This window comes from Xenopus laevis, chromosome 2L (assembly GCF_017654675.1).
Source record: "Xenopus laevis strain J_2021 chromosome 2L, Xenopus_laevis_v10.1, whole genome shotgun sequence".
Lineage (NCBI taxonomy): Eukaryota > Metazoa > Chordata > Amphibia > Anura > Pipidae > Xenopus > Xenopus laevis.
In genome coordinates, this window is record NC_054373.1 from 6,638,287 (window position 1) to 6,661,731 (window position 23,445).

At 41.8% G+C, this 23,445-nt stretch overlaps 1 protein-coding gene across 1 annotated transcript in view; it reads right to left on the bottom strand.

The window, feature by feature from the left end:
• styxl2.L (serine/threonine/tyrosine interacting like 2 L homeolog) overlaps nucleotides 1–13,593 on the bottom strand; it is a 38,599-nt gene extending 25,006 nt beyond the window's left edge. The window contains exons 1-2 of the mRNA XM_018245844.2: nucleotides 13,444–13,593; nucleotides 9,749–9,892 (exon numbers count right to left, since the gene is read on the bottom strand). Coding sequence (XP_018101333.1) covers nucleotides 9,749–9,858 — 110 coding nt within the window. The 5' untranslated portion in view covers nucleotides 9,859–9,892; nucleotides 13,444–13,593. The remainder of the gene's footprint in view (nucleotides 1–9,748; nucleotides 9,893–13,443) is intronic.
• Nucleotides 13,594–23,445: the final 9,852 nt, after the last annotated feature.

Genomic DNA, 23,445 nt, shown 5'->3' on the forward strand with positions numbered 1-23,445 from the left:
GCTGAGAAAACTATCTCTACATTGGGAACATTGTTTCCTGAGGTATAATCACTTTATCCCAGGCTGACCCCTAACTAGTGGAGATTTCACACGGACGATTTTTGTATCATCAAGATAATGGGCACAAGGGACAAGATAATAGCGAGACTCCAGTCAACACTTGTACCCAGAGATAATGGGGCTTCTTGTTTAACCCCTTCCCATCAGGCACAAGTGCCACATAGAGAGAGATAATGTAGTTCTGTGAGCATGATTAACCCTTAAACTGCCTTCACTGACACCCACTGTAATATGTAAAACTAACTCTATATCAGATCATATTCATAAATACAACTGTATAGGGATGTACTTTCTACTATTGACAATTTATCTTTATATATTTCTCTGTACTTGCCAAACCTTTGTGTCTGTCTGTTCCACTAATATTATCATTTATCAGACTTTAATAGGAAACCACTCAGACCGGCTGGAATATTCCAAATGCTTCTAACAGCTTTACTTCCATACTGACTTCTTATTCTGTAAATAGAATCAATTCACTGTCAGCGTCATGTCATGAAATGTACCAGACATCTAATAGCTACAGACTTGTCTTACTGAGAATGTGCTGTGAGATAGCAGGTATAGTAGGGAGAGATGTGTCTATAGTAACAGTGGATAATAGTCTCTGGGAAGGGAGTGTGACTGTGGGATAGCAGGTATAGTAGGGAGAGATGGTGTCTATAGTAACAGTGGATAATAGTCTCTGGGAAGGGAGTGTGACTGTGGGATAGCAGGTATAGTAGGGAGAGATGGTGCCTATAGTAACAGTGGATAATAGTCTCTGGGAAGGGAGTGTGACTGTGGGATAGCAGGTATAGTAGGGAGAGATGGTGTCTATAGTAACAGTGGATAATAGTCTCTGGGAAGGGAGTGTGACTGTGGGATAGCAGGTATAGTAGGGACAGATAGTGTCTATAGTAACAGTGGATAATAGTCTCTGGGAAGGGAGTGTGACTGTGGGATAACAGGTATAGTAGGGAGAGATGGTGTCTATAGTAACAGTGGATAATAGTCTCTGGGAAGGGAGTGTGACTGTGGGATAGCAGGTATAGTAGGGAGAGATGGTGTCTATAGTAACAGTGGATAATAGTCTCTGGGAAGGGAGTGTGACTGTGGGATAGCAGGTATAGTAGGGAGAGATGGTGTCTATAGTAACAGTGGGATAATAGTCTCTGGGAAGGGAGTGTGACTGTGGGATAACAGGTATAGTAGGGAGAGATGGTGTCTATAGTAACAGTGGATAATAGTCTCTGGGAAGGGAGTGTGACTGTGGGATAGCAGGTATAGTAGGGAGAGATGGTGCCTATAGTAACAGTGGATAATAGTCTCTGGGAAGGGAGTGTGACTGTGGGATAGCAGGTATAGTAGGGAGAGATGGTGTCTATAGTAACAGTGGATAATAGTCTCTGGGAAGGGAGTGTGACTGTGGGATAGCAGGTATAGTAGGGAGAGATGGTGCCTATAGTAACAGTGGGATAATAGTGCCTGGGAAGGGAGTGTGACTGTGGGATAGCAGGTATAGTAGGGAGAGATGGTGCCTATAGTAACAGTGGATAATAGTCTCTGGGAAGGGAGTGTGACTGTGGATAGCAGGTATAGTAGGGAGAGATGGTGCCTATAGTAACAGTGGATAATAGTCTCTGGGAAGGGAGTGTGACTGTGGGATAGCAGGTATAGTAGGGAGAGATGGTACCTATAGTAACAGTGGGATAATTGTCTCTGGGAAGGGAGTGTGACTGTGGGATAGCAGGTATAGTAGGGAGCAGGGCAGCCATCAGGGGGGGACAGGGGGGAGAGTTGTAGGGGGCCCCGAGGGTAAGGGGGCCCAGCCACGCCACACTTACTTGATTAGCCGGGCCCCCCTTCTTTCTGAGAGCTGCTGACTTCGGGAAGGCATGGACGTTTAAGGGGCCCTGGCTACCAATATTCTCATAATGTGGGGGGGGGCCTGGCCACCAATTTTGGCCACCAAGATTTTTTAATGGGGGGGCCCTGGCCACAAATTTTTTTTTATGGGGGGCCCTGTCCACCAATATCTTTTTATTAACATGTGGGAACCCTAGCCACCAATATTTTTTTTGTTTTTTTACTGTGTGGTGGGGGGGCAGACCTGTGGGGTGGGGAGGGCAGACCTGTAGGTGGGGCTTGCGGTGGGTGCAGCCCAGGGGGCCCAGGAAATTTGGTTGTATGGGGCCCTGCGATTTCTGATGGCGGTCCTGGTAGGGAGAGATGGTGCCTATAGTAACAGTGGGATAATAGTCTCTGGGAAGGGAGTGTGACTGTGGGATAGCAGGTATAGTAGGGAGAGATGGTGTCTATAGTAACAGTGGATAATAGTCTCTGGGAAGGGAGTGTGACTGTGGGATAGCAGGTATAGTAGGGAGAGATGGTGCCTATAGTAACAGTGGGATAATAGTCTCTGGGAAGGGAGTGTGACTGTGGGATAGCAGGTATAGTAGAGAGAGATGGTGTCTATAGTAACAGTGGATAATAGTCTCTGGGAAGGGAGTGTGACTGTGGGATAGCAGGTATAGTAGGGAGAGATGGTGCCTATAGTAACAGTGGGATAATAGTCTCTGGGAAGGGAGTGTGACTGTGGTATATCAGGGGAGATGTTGTTTCCTCCACTATTAGTTATTGATAAAGTGAAACTTGTAGTAGTGAGCAGAAGGTGTTGAATTTGTAGTTCATGGGTTAATTTGCCCCTGGGCCACTACATAAAGTCTGACATAAGATATTTCTATAACAATAAATCAATGGGAAGGTGAGGAGGCAAGAAATTCAGTTTTTTTGCAGTAAGAATTATAAATGCAAAAAATGAAGCTGTTTACATATTTAAGTAAATGCAAATAAATATGGAAATTTCTGAGCTGCAATTGATATTCATGAATAATATTTGCTGTGCAACTGAAAGGGAATTAGATTGGGTAATTATGGTATATTTTTACATTCACAAGTAGCAAACGTTTGCATATGTAATTCCGGTTTCTCACTTAGTGCAGGGACCTGTACATTGTGGTTATTCATGGGTTAATAAAAGCCAAAATGAAAACTCCTCCAGCAGCCCAAAGCTATTCAGGGTGTTGTGGGTTAAACACGATGTCACAGTTTTGATGTTAAGGGATACCAAGAGTTAATTTTGTTTCGTTTATGGTTTACACTTTAATAGTGATTTCAGTTTAAAATATATTTGTAAATGAATCTTTTCTCTCCAAGCTCAATGTACATTTAATAGACCTTCTCTCTGTACTAACTTCTCCTGCCCTTGGACTGTTCTATCACACAAAGGGCTCAGCTGAAAAAATTCACAGTCTGTACAGAGAGATCCCATAGGTATTCCCTGTACTAAGCACAATTCAGCAGGAACAGCCACAATGTTTCCTCATAGTCTGTACAGAGAGATCCCATAAAACTATGGCAGCATAGGTATTCCCTGTACTAAGCACAATTCAGCAGGAACAGTCCCTAAGTTTGCTCATAGTCTGTACAGAGAGATCCCATAAAACTATGGCAGCATAGGTATTCCCTGTACTAAGCACAATTCAGCAGGAACAGTCCCTAAGTTTGCTCATAGTCTGTACAGAGAGATCCCATAAAACTATGGCAGCATAGGTATTCCCTGTACTAAGCACAATTCAGCAGGAACAGCCCCTAAGTTTGCTCATAGTCTGTACAGAGAGATCCCATAAAACTATGGCAGCATATCTATTCCCCTGTACTAAGCACAATTCAGCAGGAACAGTCCCCTAAGTTTGCTCATAGTCTGTACAGAGAGATCCCATAAAACTATGGCAGCATAGGTATTCCCTGTACTAAGCACAATTCAGCAGGAACAGTCCCTAAGTTTGCTCATAGTCTGTACAGAGAGATCCCATAAAACTATGGCAGCATAGGTATTCCCTGTAATAAGCACAATTCAGCAGGAACAGCCCCTAAGTTTGCTGATAGACTGTACAGAGAGATCCCACAGATCAGATCGCTAGTAAGAGGACCATGTACGGGGAGCTCATTATGCTGAACAGGACAAAACAGACAGTTGCAGCTGTATTAATGAATATATGAGTAAATAATAAGTCACTATTACTTATTATAGGAATATATCTGTTATTTTCAGATCATCAAATTAATAATATCAGACTTGGTACTGGAAGCAGACAGATAGGAACGAGCCACTTGATTCCATTGTTGGACAGACAGACAGACAGACAGCACACCAACTGCCATCACATTTGTTTTCATACACATCCATGTGCAGCCACTAGAGGGCGAATTTGCACACAGATAAAATAAATCATCCCAAATCCAGTAATATAACTGATATACACATTACTGAGAGGGGTTCATCCCAGAGAACCACACATGAATACGGTGTTATAGAATCAAATCAGCTCGCAACGCGTGTGTGTTCACTTCATACGTTAAAAAACAATTAGTTAAAAAAAATCCATATACTCACTCAGTTCACAAAGTTCCATTAAAGGATAAGTAAACCTTAAACATAAGCGAGGGGAATATTCTAAGCACTTTTGTAATTTACATTCATTATTTATTTCTTTTTAATTCCAAGATATTAAGGGATACATGTACTGTTAATATGAATTAAGTAACATCAAATTTTTTTTTTTAATTCATTAGTATAGAACGAAAAAAAAACCACAAAGGCAAATTAAATCAAATCAAATTAAATCGATAAGTCTTTATTAAAAAATAACTTACCGAAACTCCGCTTACGCTCCTCTTTAGAAAAGGCGACAGGGCGACAATCCATCGTGCGGCGCTCGACTTCTCCTCCCTGTCTAGCGCCTATAAGGAAGGCAGGGAGGTGCAATCGAGCGTCGCACGATGGATTGACGGATTGCCTTTTCTGAAGATGACTATGAAGATTTTCATTCTGAGCTGAGTTTCAGTAAGTTATTTCTTAATAAAGACATAGCGATTTAAAAAAAATAAATTGATATTACTGGTCCTTTAAGCCAGTGGATTCAGTTTCAGTGATGACTCCTACATTAAGTGCAAGTCACGCACCAAATTTAGATTGTTAGCCTCACTGGGACGAGTCTGACTGTGAAACTCTGCCTGCAGCTTTACTCATTCCGCCAGTTTCACAACAGGAATACTCAGAATAGATCAGATAACCAAATTTAAAGTGACACTGACCCTTTTTTTTAGCGAAGACCATCGTCACTAAAAAATGAACAGCTCTGCTTTCTTTTGAGTGACATTGGCCCAGTCCCTTTATTTAAATCGAAATTCTCAGTGTCCCTTTAATTTCAATATGACAGCAGTCAGGTGGGTTCCCTTAAAGGAGACTTTTTTTTTTTTAAATGGATTAGATGTTAGAGATTCTGCTGCCTAAGCATCAGCCATTTAATCATAAAAACCTCTCCGAATGTTGCGTCAGTGTTGTACAGTGACTAATACGTTGGACAACGCTCCCATCAGGTCCCAGGGAGTTGTATCGATTTGGTTGTTGTGACTCATGAACAAAAGGCTGAGAAACTATCAGGGTTAGGGAGAGAAGCGCTAAAAGGATCCAATAAGTCCCTCACGATGAAGGACATTCAATGGATATGGAAAGGAAGTCACATGCCTCACACTACACCTATAGCACTGCCTTAAACTAGAAAAAAAGTCTTTTACTGTGACTTTAGGAGTTATGGGCGGAGTCATGCAAATGAGTATAAAGTCCCTGTGGCCCAGGGCATGAACAGAAGAAACAGTGTTAAATACGATTATCCTGCTCTCTGCTTACACCCGCTCCACCATTAGCAAAGTCAGATTGGAATTATTTATGCAAATATGTCCCCGTGTGAATCTGTATAATTCTTGCATATTCCTGTCCCAATCTGCATATGTAATTAGCTGCTCAGAGCCTGAGTCAGTGTTGCTTTTTGCACCGATTAACTGGGACTCGGGGGCAAGTTGCAGGGTTAAGTGCTGAGTGACTTTATAGGGAGCTTAGATTGTAAGCTCCGGTGTGACAGGGACTGCAGAATATGTCAGCCGCATATAAATAAAGCATAATAATAATAATTAGCTTCTTTCCCTATAGGAGCAAGATCAGCAGCCTAGAGGAGCTGTAGTTTGCGCCTGGGATCAATCGGATAAAGCCTTAAAGGAACAGTAACACCAGCGTTTAAACTGTTTTAAAGTAATGAAAATATCATGAACTGTTGCCCTGCACTGGTAAAACTGGTGTGTTTGCTTCAGAAACACTACTATAGTTTATTTAAACAAGCTGCTGTGTAGCCATGGGGGCAGCCATTCAAGCACAGGATACACAGTAGATAACAGATAAGTACTACTATAGTTTATATAAACAAGCTGCTGTGTAGCCATGGGGGCAGCCATTCAAGCACAGGATACACAGTAGATAACAGATAAGTACTACTATAGTTTATATAAACAAGCTGCTGTGTAGCCATGGGGGCAGCCATTCAAGCACAGGATACACAGTAGATAACAGATAAGTACTACTATAGTTGATATAAACAAGCTGCTGTGTAGCCATGGGGGCAGCCATTCAAGCACAGGATACAAAGTAGATAACAGATAAGTACTACTATAGTTTATATAAACAAGCTGCTGTGTAGCCATGGGGGCAGCCATTCAAGCACAGGATACACAGTAGATAACAGATAAGTACTACTATAGTTTATATAAACAAGCTGCTGTGTGGCCATGGGGGCAGCCATTCAAGCACAGGATACACAGTAGATAACAGATAAGTACTACTATAGTTTATATAAACAAGCTGCTGTGTAGCAATGGGGGCAGCCATTCAAGCACAGGATACACAGTAGATAACAGATAAGTACTACTATAGTTTATATAAACAAGCTGCTGTGTAGCCATGGGGGCAGCCATTCAAGCACAGGATACACAGTAGATAACAGATACGTACTACTATAGTTTATATAAACAAGCTGCTGTGTAGCCATGGGGGCAGCCATTCAAGCACAGGATACACAGTAGATAACAGATAAGTACTACTATAGTTTATATAAACAAGCTGCTGTGTAGCCATGGGGGAAGCCATTCAAGCACAGGATACACAGTAGATAACAGATAAGTACTACTATAGTTTATATAAACAAGCTGCTGTGTAGCAATGGTGGGAATTGAAAAAATACTATATGGCACAGGTTAAATAGTGGATAAAAGATCACACCATTATGTTCTACAGAGCTTATCTGTTATCTGCTGTGTAATCTGGGCCTTTTCTGCTTTGAATGGCTGCCCCCATGGCTACACAGTAGCTTGTTTATATAAACTATAGTAGTACTTATCTGTTATCTACTGTGTATCCTGTGCTTGAATGGCTGCCCCCATGGCTACACAGTAGCTTGTTTATATAAACTATAGTAGTACTTATCTGTTATCTACTGTGTATCCTGTGCTTGAATGGCTGCCCCCATGGCTACACAGCAGCTTGTTTATATAAACTATAGTAGTACTTATCTGTTATCTACAGCAGCTTGTTTATATAAACTATAGTTTATATTTCCTGCAACAATGGCAGCTCCAACCTCCCAAGGACAGGAGTCGGCACATGATGCATCAGAACTGCACCCGACACAAAGGCACCATAATGACTATCAACGTTTCTGAAAAAAATCCCAAAAGCATGTATTTTGTAGTAAAAAGTATAGTTTATTAATACATATTAAAAAGTATCAAAAAATGTTCCCATATGGCCTAACGCGTTTCATGCTTACCTAGCACTTAGTCATAGGCAATAATGACTATCACTGGCCAACACCTGGGCACCAATGAAGCGCCTCTCTCTCTGGGTTAATAAGTATTTATGTGCAATTCCTCCCCTCTGCCCCCAATCCATCCCACTAACAAATACTCGTTTGCTGCTATAAGGTAATTACATATTTTAAGACCACACGTGTTAAAGGGATATCGCCATGAAAATGAAAAAGGTTTAGAAATGTGTAATATTGTGTAGTGTGTTGTGTAATATTGTATAATAGAAGCAGAGGTGTTGCTGAATTACATGAGAAATCCCACATTAGCTCAATACACATCATTAGCCAGTGTTATATCTCAGTCTCATGCTGTGCGACTGTTGTAGCCTCCGATACATTCACAACATAAGCTTTCAAGCCATTCCCTTTATTCCCGAGGTCAAGGGGAAATCTTCCCTATTTATTTCTCTCCCTTTAGTATGTGTCCGAGCTGTGGGCCCCGTATTATTAGTACATTCTTTTGCTGTGTCAATGGCTTCCGTCTGACCTGCAACTTGGCCCTTGAAAAGTATCATTAGTTTTAATATATAATAAAGGGATTTTGGTGTAATTCAGCCCCATCCTTTAACTGTACTGCACAGACACAGTATTCGCTTATTATTCTGCGCACACTTTGTCTTTAATGACATAACAAGGTGCAGCCTCTGGGTCTGGGACCAGAGTTAGAGGAAGGAATAGCGGGTTCATATATCTATCTATCTATATATATATTATCCATTATATATTATCATGACGGCTCAAGTTTAGGAGCCAAAACGTTGCAATAAATTTAAGAACTTTTTCACAAAAGTCCTAAGACTGCGGTTTCTTTTTGATTATTATATGTATATATCATCAGATATAAATGGTGACTAGTGATGTCATCAGATATAAATGGTGAGTAGTGATGTCATTTCTGTCACATGACTCACTGAAACTTGTGTATTATAATAAATAAAGTACCCCCTGTTGGAAAATATGAGGATATTAGAGGTCACTTCGGAGTTCCTTGACCTGTATAACAGCCTATATATATATATATATATATATATATATATATATATATATATATATATATATATATATATATATAAAACAAGTGGTATTATTCTTTTATTCCAGTGAGGCTGTCAAACGGAGTGATCTGGGTCCAGCAAGCCATTGCGGCTACTGAAAGGAAGGATCTGATTGGTTGCTATGGGTTACTAGACCTGAGTAATTGTAATTACATTACCCTACTGGACGGCAAATATATGTCCCTTTCCACTAACCTCTAGGAGCCAATCAGCCTCTGGCCTTCCATAACTAACTGGTTATAACTCCATCCAACCTGTTGCACTTTTGCAATTGAAGGGAAAGTATTAAAGGGGTCGTTCACCATTTAAGTTAACTGTTAGTATGATGTAGAGAGTTATATTCTAACATAATTTGCAATTGGTTTTCATTTTTTATTATTTGTGGTTTTTGAGTTATTTAGCTTTTTATTCAGCAGCTATGGTTGCTGGGGTCCAAATTCCCCTAGCAACCATGCACGATTTGAATAAGAGACTGGGATATGAATAGGAGAGGCCTGAATAGAAAGATGAGGATTAAAAAGTAGCAATAACAATACATTTGTAGCCTTACAGAGCTTTTGTTTTTTTTTAGATGGGGTCAGTGACCCCCATCTGAAAGCTGGAAAGAATCAGAAGGTCAATAATTCAAAAACTTTACAAAATAAATAAGGAAGACCAATTGAAAAGTTGCTTGGAATTAGCCATTCTATAACATACTACAAGTTAACTTAAAGGTGAACCACTCCTTAAAAGGCAACGTTATAGCTACTCGGCACAGACAAGTTAGGGCGATTGTTTTTAAGTCCCTGATGTGACACAGTTATAAAGTTGTCAGTTATTGTGAAAACCAAATAAAATATTTCAAATCATTATAAAGTTGTCAGTGAGGGGGCGGCAGTGGGAAATCTGAATTACCTGCTGGGAGACGGGCTGCGTAGGTAGTGAGCCTGCACTGCTCTGACGTCATCCTCTGCACCTTCATCAGGAACCACTTGTTCACCCTCCTGATCTGGACCCGTTGCCATGGTGATCTGCTTTCGATGGATGCGAGCGTTGCAGCTGTAAAAAAAAAAAAAAAAAAAGACGGGCTCAGAATTTGTCAGCGAAATGACCAAGAGGACGACCTCATCATACTGAAATGATTATTATCAAAATCATCGTCCAGCAATTTTTCTGCGGTAATCTCCTTACTGTAGACCAGTCGGCACAGATCTGAGAAAAATGGCTTTCTAAAAATAATTCTACTCAACAATGAACCTTCCTCATGTCTCATGATCCTGCGCTCGGTGCTACTAATGTCTCTCGAGCCACAGGAAAGCTAGAGAAAGGGGTCGCCGACCCTGCCATTATTATCGGCCCAGTTATAAAGACAGAAGGGATTGGGACGCAAGCTTTTCCTTCACATTCAGGGCCACCAGCACCCAGGGTCCCTCAGGGGCCACAGGAAGGTGCATCATATATGTGTCTCCTCTGTTATACCTCCCAACATTTTGGAAATAAAAAGAGGGACAAAAAAAATTTGCAACGCATAATTTTTGACCACACCCATTTTTGTGGCCACACCCCCTAATTACCATGTTCATTTTGCAGAGTTTCGCAGGTTATGAAAGTTTGAACATATTTCTGTGTTTTTTTCATATATTACAGTTTTGCTAATGAAGGAGAATTGCCCATAAGGTTAGGACTACACGGATGTTTTTGGCGTGATCCGACGCGCTGCGACAAAACGCAATCGATGGAAATAAGGTAAGAGATAGAAATGTCGGATGAACATCGTGCAGCGTCTGCATCCGACAGTCGTGTCACGTCAAATCAACGCTGCGACTTCATCCGACATTTCTATCTCATACCTTATTTCCGTTGCATACGTCGGATCGCGCTGAAAATGACCGTGTAGTCCTACCCTAAACTGTGAGTCTAACTTTTCCCCATGGCACGGCCTTATCTAAATTGTTACAATTACTTATTGGCACCTGTTAGCTGTTCTGGGCTCTCTGCCAAAAGCCAATTAAGTTAGAAACTTTGTTTGTTTTTCTGGCTGTTCAGTGCAGAGAAAGTCTGGACTTTTCAGTACAAATGAGGGACTGTCGGTTGAGCTGTCAAAAGCGGGACTGTCCTGATGAAAACGGGACAGTTGGGAGGTATGTAACTCTGTGCCATGAGCAGAATAACAGCAGCAGATGCATCAGGAATTGTCCCCATTGGAAGTTACAGAAAGCTTAGTGTGAATAATAGAATAATCAGGCCCTCAGTAACTTGCCAGGAGCTGCTGAGCCAATATCATTTGTACAACTGTCAGCAAAATACCCCCATCTCCTACCCCAGAGACCCCCTGCGCCCCCCCCCCCTCTCTCTCTCTCTCTCTCTCTCAGCTTTCAGCACTCGGAGCCCAAATCAGCAGAACAGGCAACAGTCTCAGCCCACACTGCACAGTCTCTGCTGAACATACACTGACTTCACTGAGATTAACCCAAAGCTTAACCCCCACCAGTGTAGGATAAGGCTCTGATCTGCCCCCTGGGTGTTTAATTTAAAGGAAGGAGACATAAGAAACTATTTGCGCTGTGAGAAAACAGTTGAATGAAGAAGTGCAGAGAGTTTCCTCTCTAAAAACAAGAGCTGCAGTTTAAAGGAAAACTCTATGAATTTAGGGCAAATTGACTTAAAGGGGTTGTTCAGCTTTAAATTAACTGTTAGTATGATGCAGAGAGGGATATTCTGAGACCATTTGCAATTGGTTTTCATTTTTTATTATTTGTGGTTTTTGACTTATTGAGCTTTTTATTCAGCAGCTCTCCAGTTTGCAGTTGTAACAGTCTGGTTGCTAAGGTCCAAATGACCCTAACAACCATGTATTTGATTAGAGACTGGGATATGAATAGGAGAGGCCTGAATAGAAAGACGAGTAATAAAAAGTAGTAATAACTATGAATGTGTAGCTTTACAGAACATTTGTTTTTAGATGGGGTCAGTGACCCCCATTTGAAATTGGGGAAGTGAGAAAAAAAGGCTAATAATTTAAAACGATCAAAAATAAATAATGAAGACCAATTGAAAAGTTGCTTAGAATGGGCCATTCTATGACATACTAAAAGTTATCTTAAAGCTGTAAGTTGTGCATAGACTATAAGATGTTTGGCGAGGGCCTTGGGAGACCCATAATGGGATTTATTAACGTGCCCATCAGAAAAGCAGCCATTGATGTGTTGGGCAGTTTGTCAGGAGTCACATGGTACATGGAAGGACAAAAGTCTGGAGGGGTCAGCGGCTTTAATCAGCCCATGTCGGGGCACATAGAAGTTTCTCTCAATGGGGGTTCAGCTGTGTCTTACCCCAATGTATCACACTGGCACTGAGAGGGTTAATCAGCAAATCTAGGGGATCCAGTGATTTACTCCTGGCAGTTGTGAGACCTTATTTCATCTTCCCATGTAGAGTAAAGGGAAATTTGGTTTTAAAAATCCCAGATGATTCCTCTGCCTCTGCGGATATATTTCCAGCTCCTCTAAAGGTCAGGGCACACGCTCAGATTCGGGGAGATTATTCGCCCGGTGACAAGTCTCCTCTTCTTCGGGGCGACTAATCTCCCCCGAACAGCCTCCTGCCGGCTAGAATGTAAATCGCCCGCGGGTTGGCACTTGGAGCTTTGGGCGACTTTGGAAAAATGAATTGATCCGAATGCCATCCTGCCGGCGATTTACATTGTAGCCGGCGGGAGGCAGTACGGGGAGATTAGTCGTCCCGAAGAAGAGGTTTCCTCGTGAGTAGGGATGGGCGATTTTTTTTGCCTTGTTTCGCCACGGAAATGACGCCCAGAGGGATGTATGGCGTTGCGTGTAAAAAAAAAAATGCTCATCAAAAATTTTTGACGCCCATAGACTTTAATGGGCGTGAGCAACATTTTGCCGGCAGAAAAATTTTGGTGAAACGAAAGGGGTCAAATTCATCCAAGCCTACTTCTGGGGCAACTTCGGGCGACTTTGGAAAACGAATCGCACTGATTGCCATCCGGAAATTTACATTCTAGCCGGTGGGAGGCAGTTCTGGGAGATTAGTCGCCCCAAAGAAGAGGTGACTAATCTCCCCGAATCTGAGCGTATGCCCTGACCCTGAAGGAGATGGGGGCTACTAAAACCCCTTCCTGTCTCCAGAATAGCCACGTTTTTGGTCGCTGGCCCTGCAATGTTCTATTATTAGCAATAACAAGTATTTATAAATATTCCCCAGCGCTGTAGAATAGGAGCAGGGTATATACATAAGGTACATGCACAGACCAATGGGAATGAGATCTCTGCTCCCTGCCTCGGATTTTCTCATTTGCTTAAAAGGCAAACAGGGACAAGTTACCCTTTAATCTCCAGTCTGTAGTTTAAAGCAGTATTAGAGGTAAAAAGGAAATGTCAGTTTACTGATCCAGGGACAGTCCTGTGATTCCAGGAGACAGACGGTGTTGTATGTCAGGGCCCTGTTCCCCCAAATCCTTATAAAATACATCATTCCCCCCTCCCCCAACACTCACTCATACTCACACTCACACTTACACTCAGTAGCTGCAGCTTTGCTATAGGCAAAATATAATAATAAAAATAATAAGAGAGAAACTGAGTTACCTGGGGAGGGAATGGAGAGCGTCTCGGTGCTGTCTCACACACTCACACTGGCAGGGGAGGTCTCACAATATCTCCTTTCTAAATTTAGCAGCAGTCTCACCCCTGTGACTGATAATGTGTCCCAGAAAGGAATGTCAGGGCTTGGAATGATCCACTGTGCCAGCCCCCCCCCCCGTCCCTTCACCTGTTGCTGAAGTAGAAATAGGGAATCCTGGGAAGTGTAGTCCCAGTGGAGAGGCTGAACATCACTAGGAATGATTCTATAGGCCTATTTGTGCATTATTTGCACATGTATCTGTCTGGCTGTTTATATTCTCTGCACTGCTGCTCTGACTCCTGAGCTGATCTACTGTAGCAAATATCAGTTCTCCGCCAGGAATGTTAATCAGCCAGCTGTGGCTACATTGTTTCAGGAGTCAGAACCAGCCAGATCCAGACAAATGCTTCTACATGGGCTCAAATGCATTAAAACCTGGGTGTCAAGAACATCGGAGTTCAGAGTGCAACTAACACTGTATAAAGTGTAATAACGTAACGTGAGTATCTGCACTGCTGTGTAGCCCCCCTGCAGTTGGAGCACCAATAAGGGAGAGAAACATGGGCACAAATGATAATAGGGATCAATTCCACCTCTTGGTAACACAATACAGTCTGTATGTACCAATAAGTGACACGTCACAGATTTGTTTGTGTTTGTCAGCCCTCCATGTCCTCTGTGCCCCAGACACTAACAGCACAGGGAGTATTATTAGTTATAAATAGCCTCCTATGTACTAAACATTCCTTCACTCAGTCCCCATTTACTATATGTCCCTACCCCCCCACATACTGTACTTCCCAACCCCCACCCTTCCCCTATGTACTGTACTATCCAACCCCCACCCATCCCCTATGTACTGTACTCCCCAACCTCCTCCCCTATGTACTGTACTTCCCAACCCCCACCCCTCCCCTATGTACTGTAATTCCCAACCCCCACCTATCCCCCTATGTACTGTACTTCCCAACCCCCACCCATCCCCCTATGTACTATACTTCCCAACCCCCACCCATCCCCCTATGTACTATACTTCCCAACCCCCACCCATCCCCCTATGTACTATACTTCCCAACCCCCACCCATCCCCCTATGTACTGTACTTCCCAACCTCCACCCATCCCCCTATGTACTGTACTTCCCAACCCCCACCATCCCCCTATGTACTGTACTTCCCAACCCCTATCATCCCCCAATGTACTGTACTTCCCAACCCCCACCCTTCCCCTATGTACTGTACTACCCAACCCCCTATGTACTGTACGTCCCTACCCCCCCTCATTAAACAGACAGTGAGGTCCGTATAGTCCCTGCCATGCAGCCTGTTATGCCCCTGCTCTGTCCCAGGCTCCCGTCAGCAGATAAACAACCCCCCACCCCCACCCCAGCCAAACAGCTTCCCCTTGACAATTTGTTGGGTGTGGATGTGGGTTTATCAGGCCGGGTGCTGTAAACTCTGGGCCCTAATTAAAGGCACAGGGACTACTTGTGTGGAATTTCCGAAATAATCAAATATACATTGCAAAGGCCCCTGTTGTGCAGAACCCAACATCATCTTCTCCCCAAACCAGCCATATATGTACCACCCTGTGACTGCTTAGACTCCTCCTTATCCCAACTGTCCAATCACAGCGCAGTATAGGGTATCACTGTGTCACGCTGGACACTGAGGCTGCTGGGAGAATTTCTGCAATTTATATCATGTTTCAGGTTTGGCTGAGGATGCTGGGAATTGTAGTTTGGTCAAAGATTGATGGCACAATGCCCGTGGTGCATCTATGGGGCACAGAATGACCCCCTCTAGTAGGAGAAAGATGAATGTGTTTGTACAAATGCTGGATTCTCAGAATAAATCCATTTCAGAATAATGATCCCAAAACAAACACCAATCAGAGGGTCAGGGAGTCACTGGGCCCCATTACCAGGAGCGGAGAGTGAAGCCGAGGGTGGGGGTGATACACAGTGTGATTGGGACGGAACTCTATGGTTAGACAGAGATATATATATATATATATACATAGTGATACATAGAAACACCTGTAATTCCACTGGGATAGAGGGGAATGAATATTGGCACAATGAAACTGTCATCTGAATCTCATTCCCCAGAACCAATGGACTTTTCTGATCAGAATCTCTTTGTTTTGCCATAATGAGTATATTTATCCCTCTACCTCCACCCCTCTAACCCCACAACTGTGTGGCCTATAGAGTGCAGCTGCTACACTTTGCTGTTCTTATACTGTAATGTATAACAACAACAATAGCCACTATCCCCATTACTATGTGGCCTATAGAGTGCAGCTGCTACACTTTGCTATTCTTATACTGCAGGAGAAAAACAATGGCACAAGCCGAAGTGCATCGTTGGGCAGATGAAAGGGAGAAACCAAGAGATGGGGAAACATTATACAATAAAGGTGTGGGCAGAGCAAAAAAAAAAGATTTGGTGCAATTTGTGATCCTGGGATTTTGGGTTGTAAAGGATTTTACTGAATTTACTGTAAACTTACTGATTGCAAATAAAATGCTGATTTGAGATCAATACTCAGTAACCACCATCCTGCCCAATACAAAGTCGCGACAGAGAGAGAAGTAAATAAACAAAACTCCGCCCAGTGGACAAAATAGAGAAATAAAGAGAAAAACCCCAAATACATAAATAAAATAACAGAAAAGAGAGAGGAACATTGTTTCCAGTACAAAAATTATAATCTACAATAGGTACATTTCAAATCAAAGCATTTTACAGATCTGTTCCCTATATTTTTTGATAACATTAAAGGATAAGTAAACCTTAAAAATAAGTGAATGTAAAATTGATGAGGGGACTATTTTAAGCACTTTTGTAATGTACATTCATTATTTATTTATGTTTAGTTCCAAGATATTAAAGGGCACCTATCACAGCCAAAATCAAACACATATTAACAATCTGACCAGTACAAGCTAAACACGTTTAATCAAACTACATATATAGTTTTTTGAAAAAACTGCAGGTTTTAAAAAAAATCCCTTACTTTGTCAAATGGGTTCTTTCACTGAGGGAGGCCATATTGTGACTATAACAGAGACTCTAATGTGCAAATTTCAGGAGCATGCTCAGATTGTAACACTGCTTTGAGTATTCTACCCAGAATGCCTTGTTTTAGTAAACTCCTCCACTAGAAGTATCCACTAGAAGTGCTGCCACCTGCTAACTTCCAGCAGGTGGCAGCACTACTGAACAGCAGCTAACACACAGGTTTGGCTGATTTGAAAATAGCTTAGATGGGTTGATAAGCAACAAGGAATTTGAACTGAGCATGTGCGAGATTTCAGAGCTGCAGTTGGCTGGGAAGATATAGGTAGGAGGAGCCAGTGAAATCCAATATGGCTGCCTCAGCTAGAACTGCAGGGGAGATAGGGGAGATCTTGCAGAAGGAATAGTGAGCTGATCATTTACATTATACAAACAATTCTAACTGTTTTAAAAATCGGATTTCTTGAACTTTCACATAGTGTATTTACTTAGTAAATGATTTTGGTCATGATTGGTGCCCTTTAAGGGATACATATACTGTTAATATGAATGAATTGTGTTACAACAGCGCCACCTGCTGGTCATTTTCCCACCAGTCTGACCAGCAAGTAGTCAAGGAAGTTGTCAGGAGAAAGAAAGAGGCTGATGTTCTTCTGCTTAGGAATAAAATTAGAAACTTTCTCACATCTTTCCTAAGCAGAAGAACATCAGAGCAGCTTCTAACAACCCCTTTAACTCCTACCTGTTTCCCTGTCACCTCCTCCTGGGTTTCTACTCAGAACACTATAACTAGTGACCCCTGAGAGTGAGACCCAACTGTGACCCCCTGGTAGTTCTGTCAGTGTGATGCCTCCACTTATTTGTGACTCTATAAACTGCCCACTGGCCATGGAAATTATTCAGTGGGGGCTACTAATCATATGTGGAAATATAAATGTCTGGAGTCTGCAGCCCCTAAGTTTGCTCATAGTCTGTACAGAGAGATCCCATAAAACTATGGCAGCATAGGTATTCCTCTGTACTAAGCACAATTCAGCAGGAACAGTCCCTAAGTTTGCTCATAGTCTGTACAGAGAGATCCCATAAAACTATGGCAGCATAGGTATTCCCTGTACTAAGCACAATTCAGCAGGAACAGCCCCTAAGTTTGTTCATAGTCTGTACAGAGAGATCCCATAAAACTATGGCAGCATAGGTATTCCCTGTACTAAGCACAATTCAGCAGGAACAGTCCCTAAGTTTGCTCATAGTCTGTACAGAGAGATCCCATAAAACTATGGCAGCATAGGTATTCCCCTGTACTAAGCACAATTCAGCAGGAACAGCCCCTAAGTTTGTTCATAGTCTGTACAGAGAGATCCCATAAATCTATGGCAGCATAGGTATTCCCCTGTACTAAGCACAATTCAGCAGGAACAGTCCCTAAGTTTGCTCATAGTCTGTACAGAGAGATCCCATAAAACTATGGCAGCATAGGTATTCCCCTGTACTAAGCACAATTCAGCAGGAACAGCCCCTAAGTTTGTTCATAGTCTGTACAGAGAGATCCCATAAATCTATGGCAGCATAGGTATTCCCCTGTACTAAGCACAATTCAGCAGGAACAGTCCCTAAGTTTGCTCATAGTCTGTACAGAGAGATCCCATAAAACTATGGCAGCATAGGTATTCCCCTGTACTAAGCACAATTCAGCAGGAACAGCCCCTAAGTTTGTTCATAGTCTGTACAGAGAGATCCCATAAAACTATGGCAGCATAGGTATTCCCTGTACTAAGCACAATTCAGCAGGAACAGTCCCCTAAATTTGCTCATAGCCTGTACAGAGAGATCCCATAAAACTATGGCAGCATAGTGAAACACCAAACTGTATGTTATCAGTAATAATAATAATAATAATAATAATCTCTTTAATCTGCTGCAAAACAGAATCCTCATATTAGTGACACTTTGCTGACATCTAGTGGCCGACGGTGTGAATGACAAATAATTGTACACAGGGAAGAGGGAATGAAATGTTATAAAAAGTTTTAAATAGAAGAGAAATTCCATCATTTTAATCCCACGAGAGATTCTAGATTTTTCCTGGATGCCCACGGGAATATGTCTAATAGTATTCTCACATCTTCGGGGTAAATAGAAGCTCATTTCCATAACTGAAGCTGCAGGTGTTCATTTGTGGCAACGTCATAAAATATTTTCTTACTGGTTCTGGGATTTTCCCTACGGACAATAGTAATTGTGGTTTGTTATAGAAATAATAGGAATGCAAATGATGGCTAAATGCAATGTAAAAAAAACCATGTGTATTAATTGTGTTATCTTTTAACCCTGTCCATTAACTCTTCTCTTGCTCAGCCAATCAGACACTTCCCCCTCATTCACCCCTCCCCCTACCCTGTCCAGGGGCCCCTGAATGAGAACCCCCCACATTAGTGCTGCACCAGCAAGTCTGCGGGACTCTGTAACTGTTGTCTGGCTGTTTCTATTCTCTGCACTGCTGGTTCTGACTCACAAAACAAAAATCAAACAGAAGCAATTGGATTAAGAGAATTGGGAGAAAGGAAAGATCCCAGGGATCTGCCACACATTGGGCCCTGTGGAACTGGTTCTTCCACGTCAGGGACGGCCCTCGGGTAACACAATCGGATGCTGTCGGGACCTGCCCATTGGCTCATGTTACTGAGCAGCTGCCGGGGGTGGGGGAGGGGGTGACACACGCAGGGAAGTCTTTTCCCATGAGAGGAATCTGATATCAGCGCTTCTACTGCATCATGGGAACGTTTATATGTACAGAGATTTTATTTCATATCTGGAATCCTCGCCCCTCCCCCTGTACCCCTCCAACCCCAATGAGCGGGAACCTATTCACCCTGCCAGCGCTGCAGCCCTATTGGTGGAGACGTTTCCATGAGGTTATTCATCTTCTTGCCCTCTGAGTGTCCAGCTTAAAGATGCAACTCAAATGTGGTTGCTAGGGGTCCACTTACCATAGTAACACTGGCAAGAGTTTAAATGGCAGGACAGAAACAAAGCAATAAAGCTCCAGCATTTAATAGAATGACTGTATCACATTCACATGTTTATTGTAATTACAGGGAAACATGATAATGTGATAGAATATTACAAGTCACTGAAGACCATAGAAAGGCACAAGGCTGCAGGCTGAGTTATACAGGGAACTCTGAGTATCACTCATGTATTATAAGGGATAATGTACCCCCTACTGTAAATGATAAGGATATTAGAAGTCACTGAGGGGTTGTTCTGTGACCATATAAAGACACAAGGCTGCAGGCTGAGTTATACAGGGAACTCTGAGTATCACTCATGTATTATAAGGGATAATGTACCCCCTACTGTAAATGATAAGGATATTAGAAGTCACTGAGGGGTTGTTCTGTGACCATATAAAGACACAAGGCTGCAGGCTGAGTTATACAGAGAACTCTGAGTATCACTCATGTATTATAAGGGATAATGTACCCCCTACTGTAAATGATAAGGATATTAGAAGTCACTGAGGGGTTGTTCTGTGACCATATAAAGGCACAAGGCTGCAGGCTGAGTGACTTCTGTTAAATCTTTTACCTTTTAGTGTTTATTACAAATCCATTTAATTGTCACTGTATATATTAGTAATGAGGTATAATGTGTTAATTGTAGGAACAGATGGTGCACAGTAAAACTGTAGATTAACAAATAATTAACAGAGTGAGTTACAGTAATTCTGGGTGTATCTGTAAATTACTAGAGAAGTGCTGTATAAGAATAAAAGTGATACAGCGACACCTCAATTTTAAGTTTTCCTGCATTTTACATTTTTTATTTGTGGTCCCACCAATTTATAATGCATTTCAGTGGGTGCATTTCCCTGATTTTAAGTCATGTTTTCCCAGATTTTACATCCACATTTTGTCCCGATGTTCCCAAAACTGCTTTTTTACCTCTATGTGAAATAAAGAGGTTTAATAAAATAACCAGATGTATATTTTGCCATGGTTCTATCCTTATAAACGGTGCTTGGTGATGTCATCAGTTAAAATCGGAGCTAAGTGATGTCATTGCTGTCACATGACTCACTGAAACTTGTGTAGTATAATAAATAAATGACCCCCTGTTGCAAAATATAAGGATATCCCCGCAATGCCTTCCCACCAGCTAGAATCTAAGTCGCCGGCGGGATGGCACTCAGAGCAATTCGTTTTCCCGAAGTTGCCCAAAATTTCCTCGTGAGGCAACTTTGGGCGACTTCGGGAAAACAATTCGCTCCGAGTGCCAACCCGGCCGGTGATTTAGATTGTAGCCGGCGGGAGGGCAGTTCGGGGAGATTAGTCGCCCGAAGAAGAGACTGAATCTCCCTGAATCTGACTATGTGTCTCTGCCTTTAATGGGAACATGAAATGAGGATCCTTATCCCACCTAATTCCGTGGGATTAGCCAGCGACTAAAAGGCATAAATAATATTCTGTGCACTTTCTAATGGCCCAGTCCAACCACAATGGGACGACCTACAGTGTAAAAGTCTGGATAATGGGAGATTACAAGTGGCCAAATCTCTCCCATTAGAACCCCCAGGGCAGTAATAACCCGGGACTGTGAGTAAAGACATTCAGATGTAATACCAGTATCCGCCAGCAGGTGTCACAGTGAGACGCTAAATCTACAATAGGATTTTTTTTCCAGTTTTGTTTTTTCAGTTTTTTCATAAACATAAAGGGCAAGTTTCGCTGCTTCTGCTACTTTGTTTAATGAGTCAGAACCATCAAAGAGGACGGGACAGACAGAAACTGGTTTCAATGCAATTACATTTACACCTTCCTTTAAAACCATTGAAATGGTAGATGTATATTGGAAAGTTGCTCGGAATGACATTTTGTGGGTGTGGTTCCCCTTTACGTTTCAGCGGCCTCTTCTGTACAGAACCAAGGAACGGCCCCGGGTTACGCACAGGAGGATATTGACACAGTCACAGCTGGTTCCCACAACAGAGACACCAAAGCAGTGGAGCAAGGAATTATGGGAGGGATAATGCAAATAAGATCTTTATGCCGCAGGGCCTGATACCTTTATACCTGATACCTATTTATAGGTTTGCCACCTGGCTGGTAATTTACAGGCCTGTCCGGTAAAAAATCATGGTTGATCCCAATGTTATTAATAGAGAAAAAAGATAAATATATAGGAAGGCCTGTATTTTTTTCCAGAAAAGGTGCCAACCCTATACCTATATAAACAAACAGCTCAGAGACAAAACCCAGTCCTGTTTGGATTTCTCCAATAGAACCAAGTCTGGGTTTAGCTGGGCCCACCTTGACCCGACCCAGACCCACTGATCTGAATTCTTTGCCCCAACCACTTCCAATTCATTTCCTATTCATTTGCGATTCACTTCCTATTCATTTCCTATTCACTTCCTATTCATTTCCTATTTACTTATTATTCATTTCCTATTCACTTCCTATTCATTTCTTATTCACTTTTTATTCATTTCCTATTCACTTCCTATTAATTTCTTATTCACTTTTTATTCATTTCCTATTCATTTGCAATTCACTTCTTATTCATTGTCTATTCACTTCCTATTCACTTCCTATTCATTTGCTATTTACTTCCTATTCACTTCCTATTTACTTATTATTCATTTCCTATTCACTTCCTATTCATTTCTTATTCACTTTTTATTCATTTCCTATTCACTTCCTATTCATTTCCTATTTACTTATTATTCATTTCCTATTCACTTCCTATTCATTTCTTATTCACTTTTTATTCATTTCCTATTCACTTCCTATTCATTTCTTATTCACTTTTTATTCATTTCCTATTCACTTCTTATTCATTGTCTATTCACTTCCTATTCATATCCTATTCACTTCCTATTCATTTGCTATTTACTTCCTATTCACTTCCTATTTACTTATTATTCATTTCCTATTCACTTCCTATTCATTTCTTATTCACTTTTTATTCATTTCCTATTCATTTGCGATTCACTTCCTATTCATTGTCTATTCACTTCCTATTCACTTCCTATTCATTTGCTATTTACTTCCTATTCATTTCCTTTTTACTTATTATTCATTTCCTATTCACTTTATTCATTTCCTATTCACTTCCTATTCTGAACCCCATACAAGCCACATGATAACCACTTTTCTGCAGGTACCAGACCCAGTGTAAGACTCTCCAGTACCAAGTCCAGGCTTTATAAGTGTGACACTTTGGAAACCTCTGGATTTAGTTTTATAAAGGGCAAACAAACCCTCCCGTGTTCTGTTCATTTTTGAATATGTGAGTTGACAGCAGGAAGTGAAACACATAATTCCCGTGAGACTCGCTACTAAATGGGGCATAGTGAGCCCCACCCACTGTATTATACTAATGGGCAGATTTAGAACAGATTTAGGGAGAAGGGGGTGTCCCATGAATCAGAGTCATTTCATTATATTGCCCTTTGTAGAGATAATGACTCCCCCCCAGTATAAATGGCATATCCTCTATTGTGGAGCATAAGGAGGGGCTGGGGGCATCTATGGGCTAATTGCTCACAATTGATTGACAGCCCGGGGCAGAGGCACAGGGAATTATTAGGCAGATGGGGAGGGTATTTCACCCCAGGGTTTGGGGCAGATCTATTCCTGCCTCTCAATGCACCTGGAAGTGTATAATCGCCCCCCCCCCACACTGGATTTAGGACATTATTTGGTTCCCAGTGGAAGTGAACTTGTGCATCGGGTGCTGTTAGTTTGAGAAGAAATGGTGCATTCCAAAAAAAAAAAAAAGAAACATGCCTAATTATACCAATTGTTTGCACTCCTTTAGTAAATAACCCCTTCACTTACAATATCCTTTGCAGGTTTATGAAATTCTAATTGCACCTCCCAGCCATGCCCAGAGTATATCTCTTTAAATGGGAGTGCTGTCCCATAGGCTTGCACTCTAT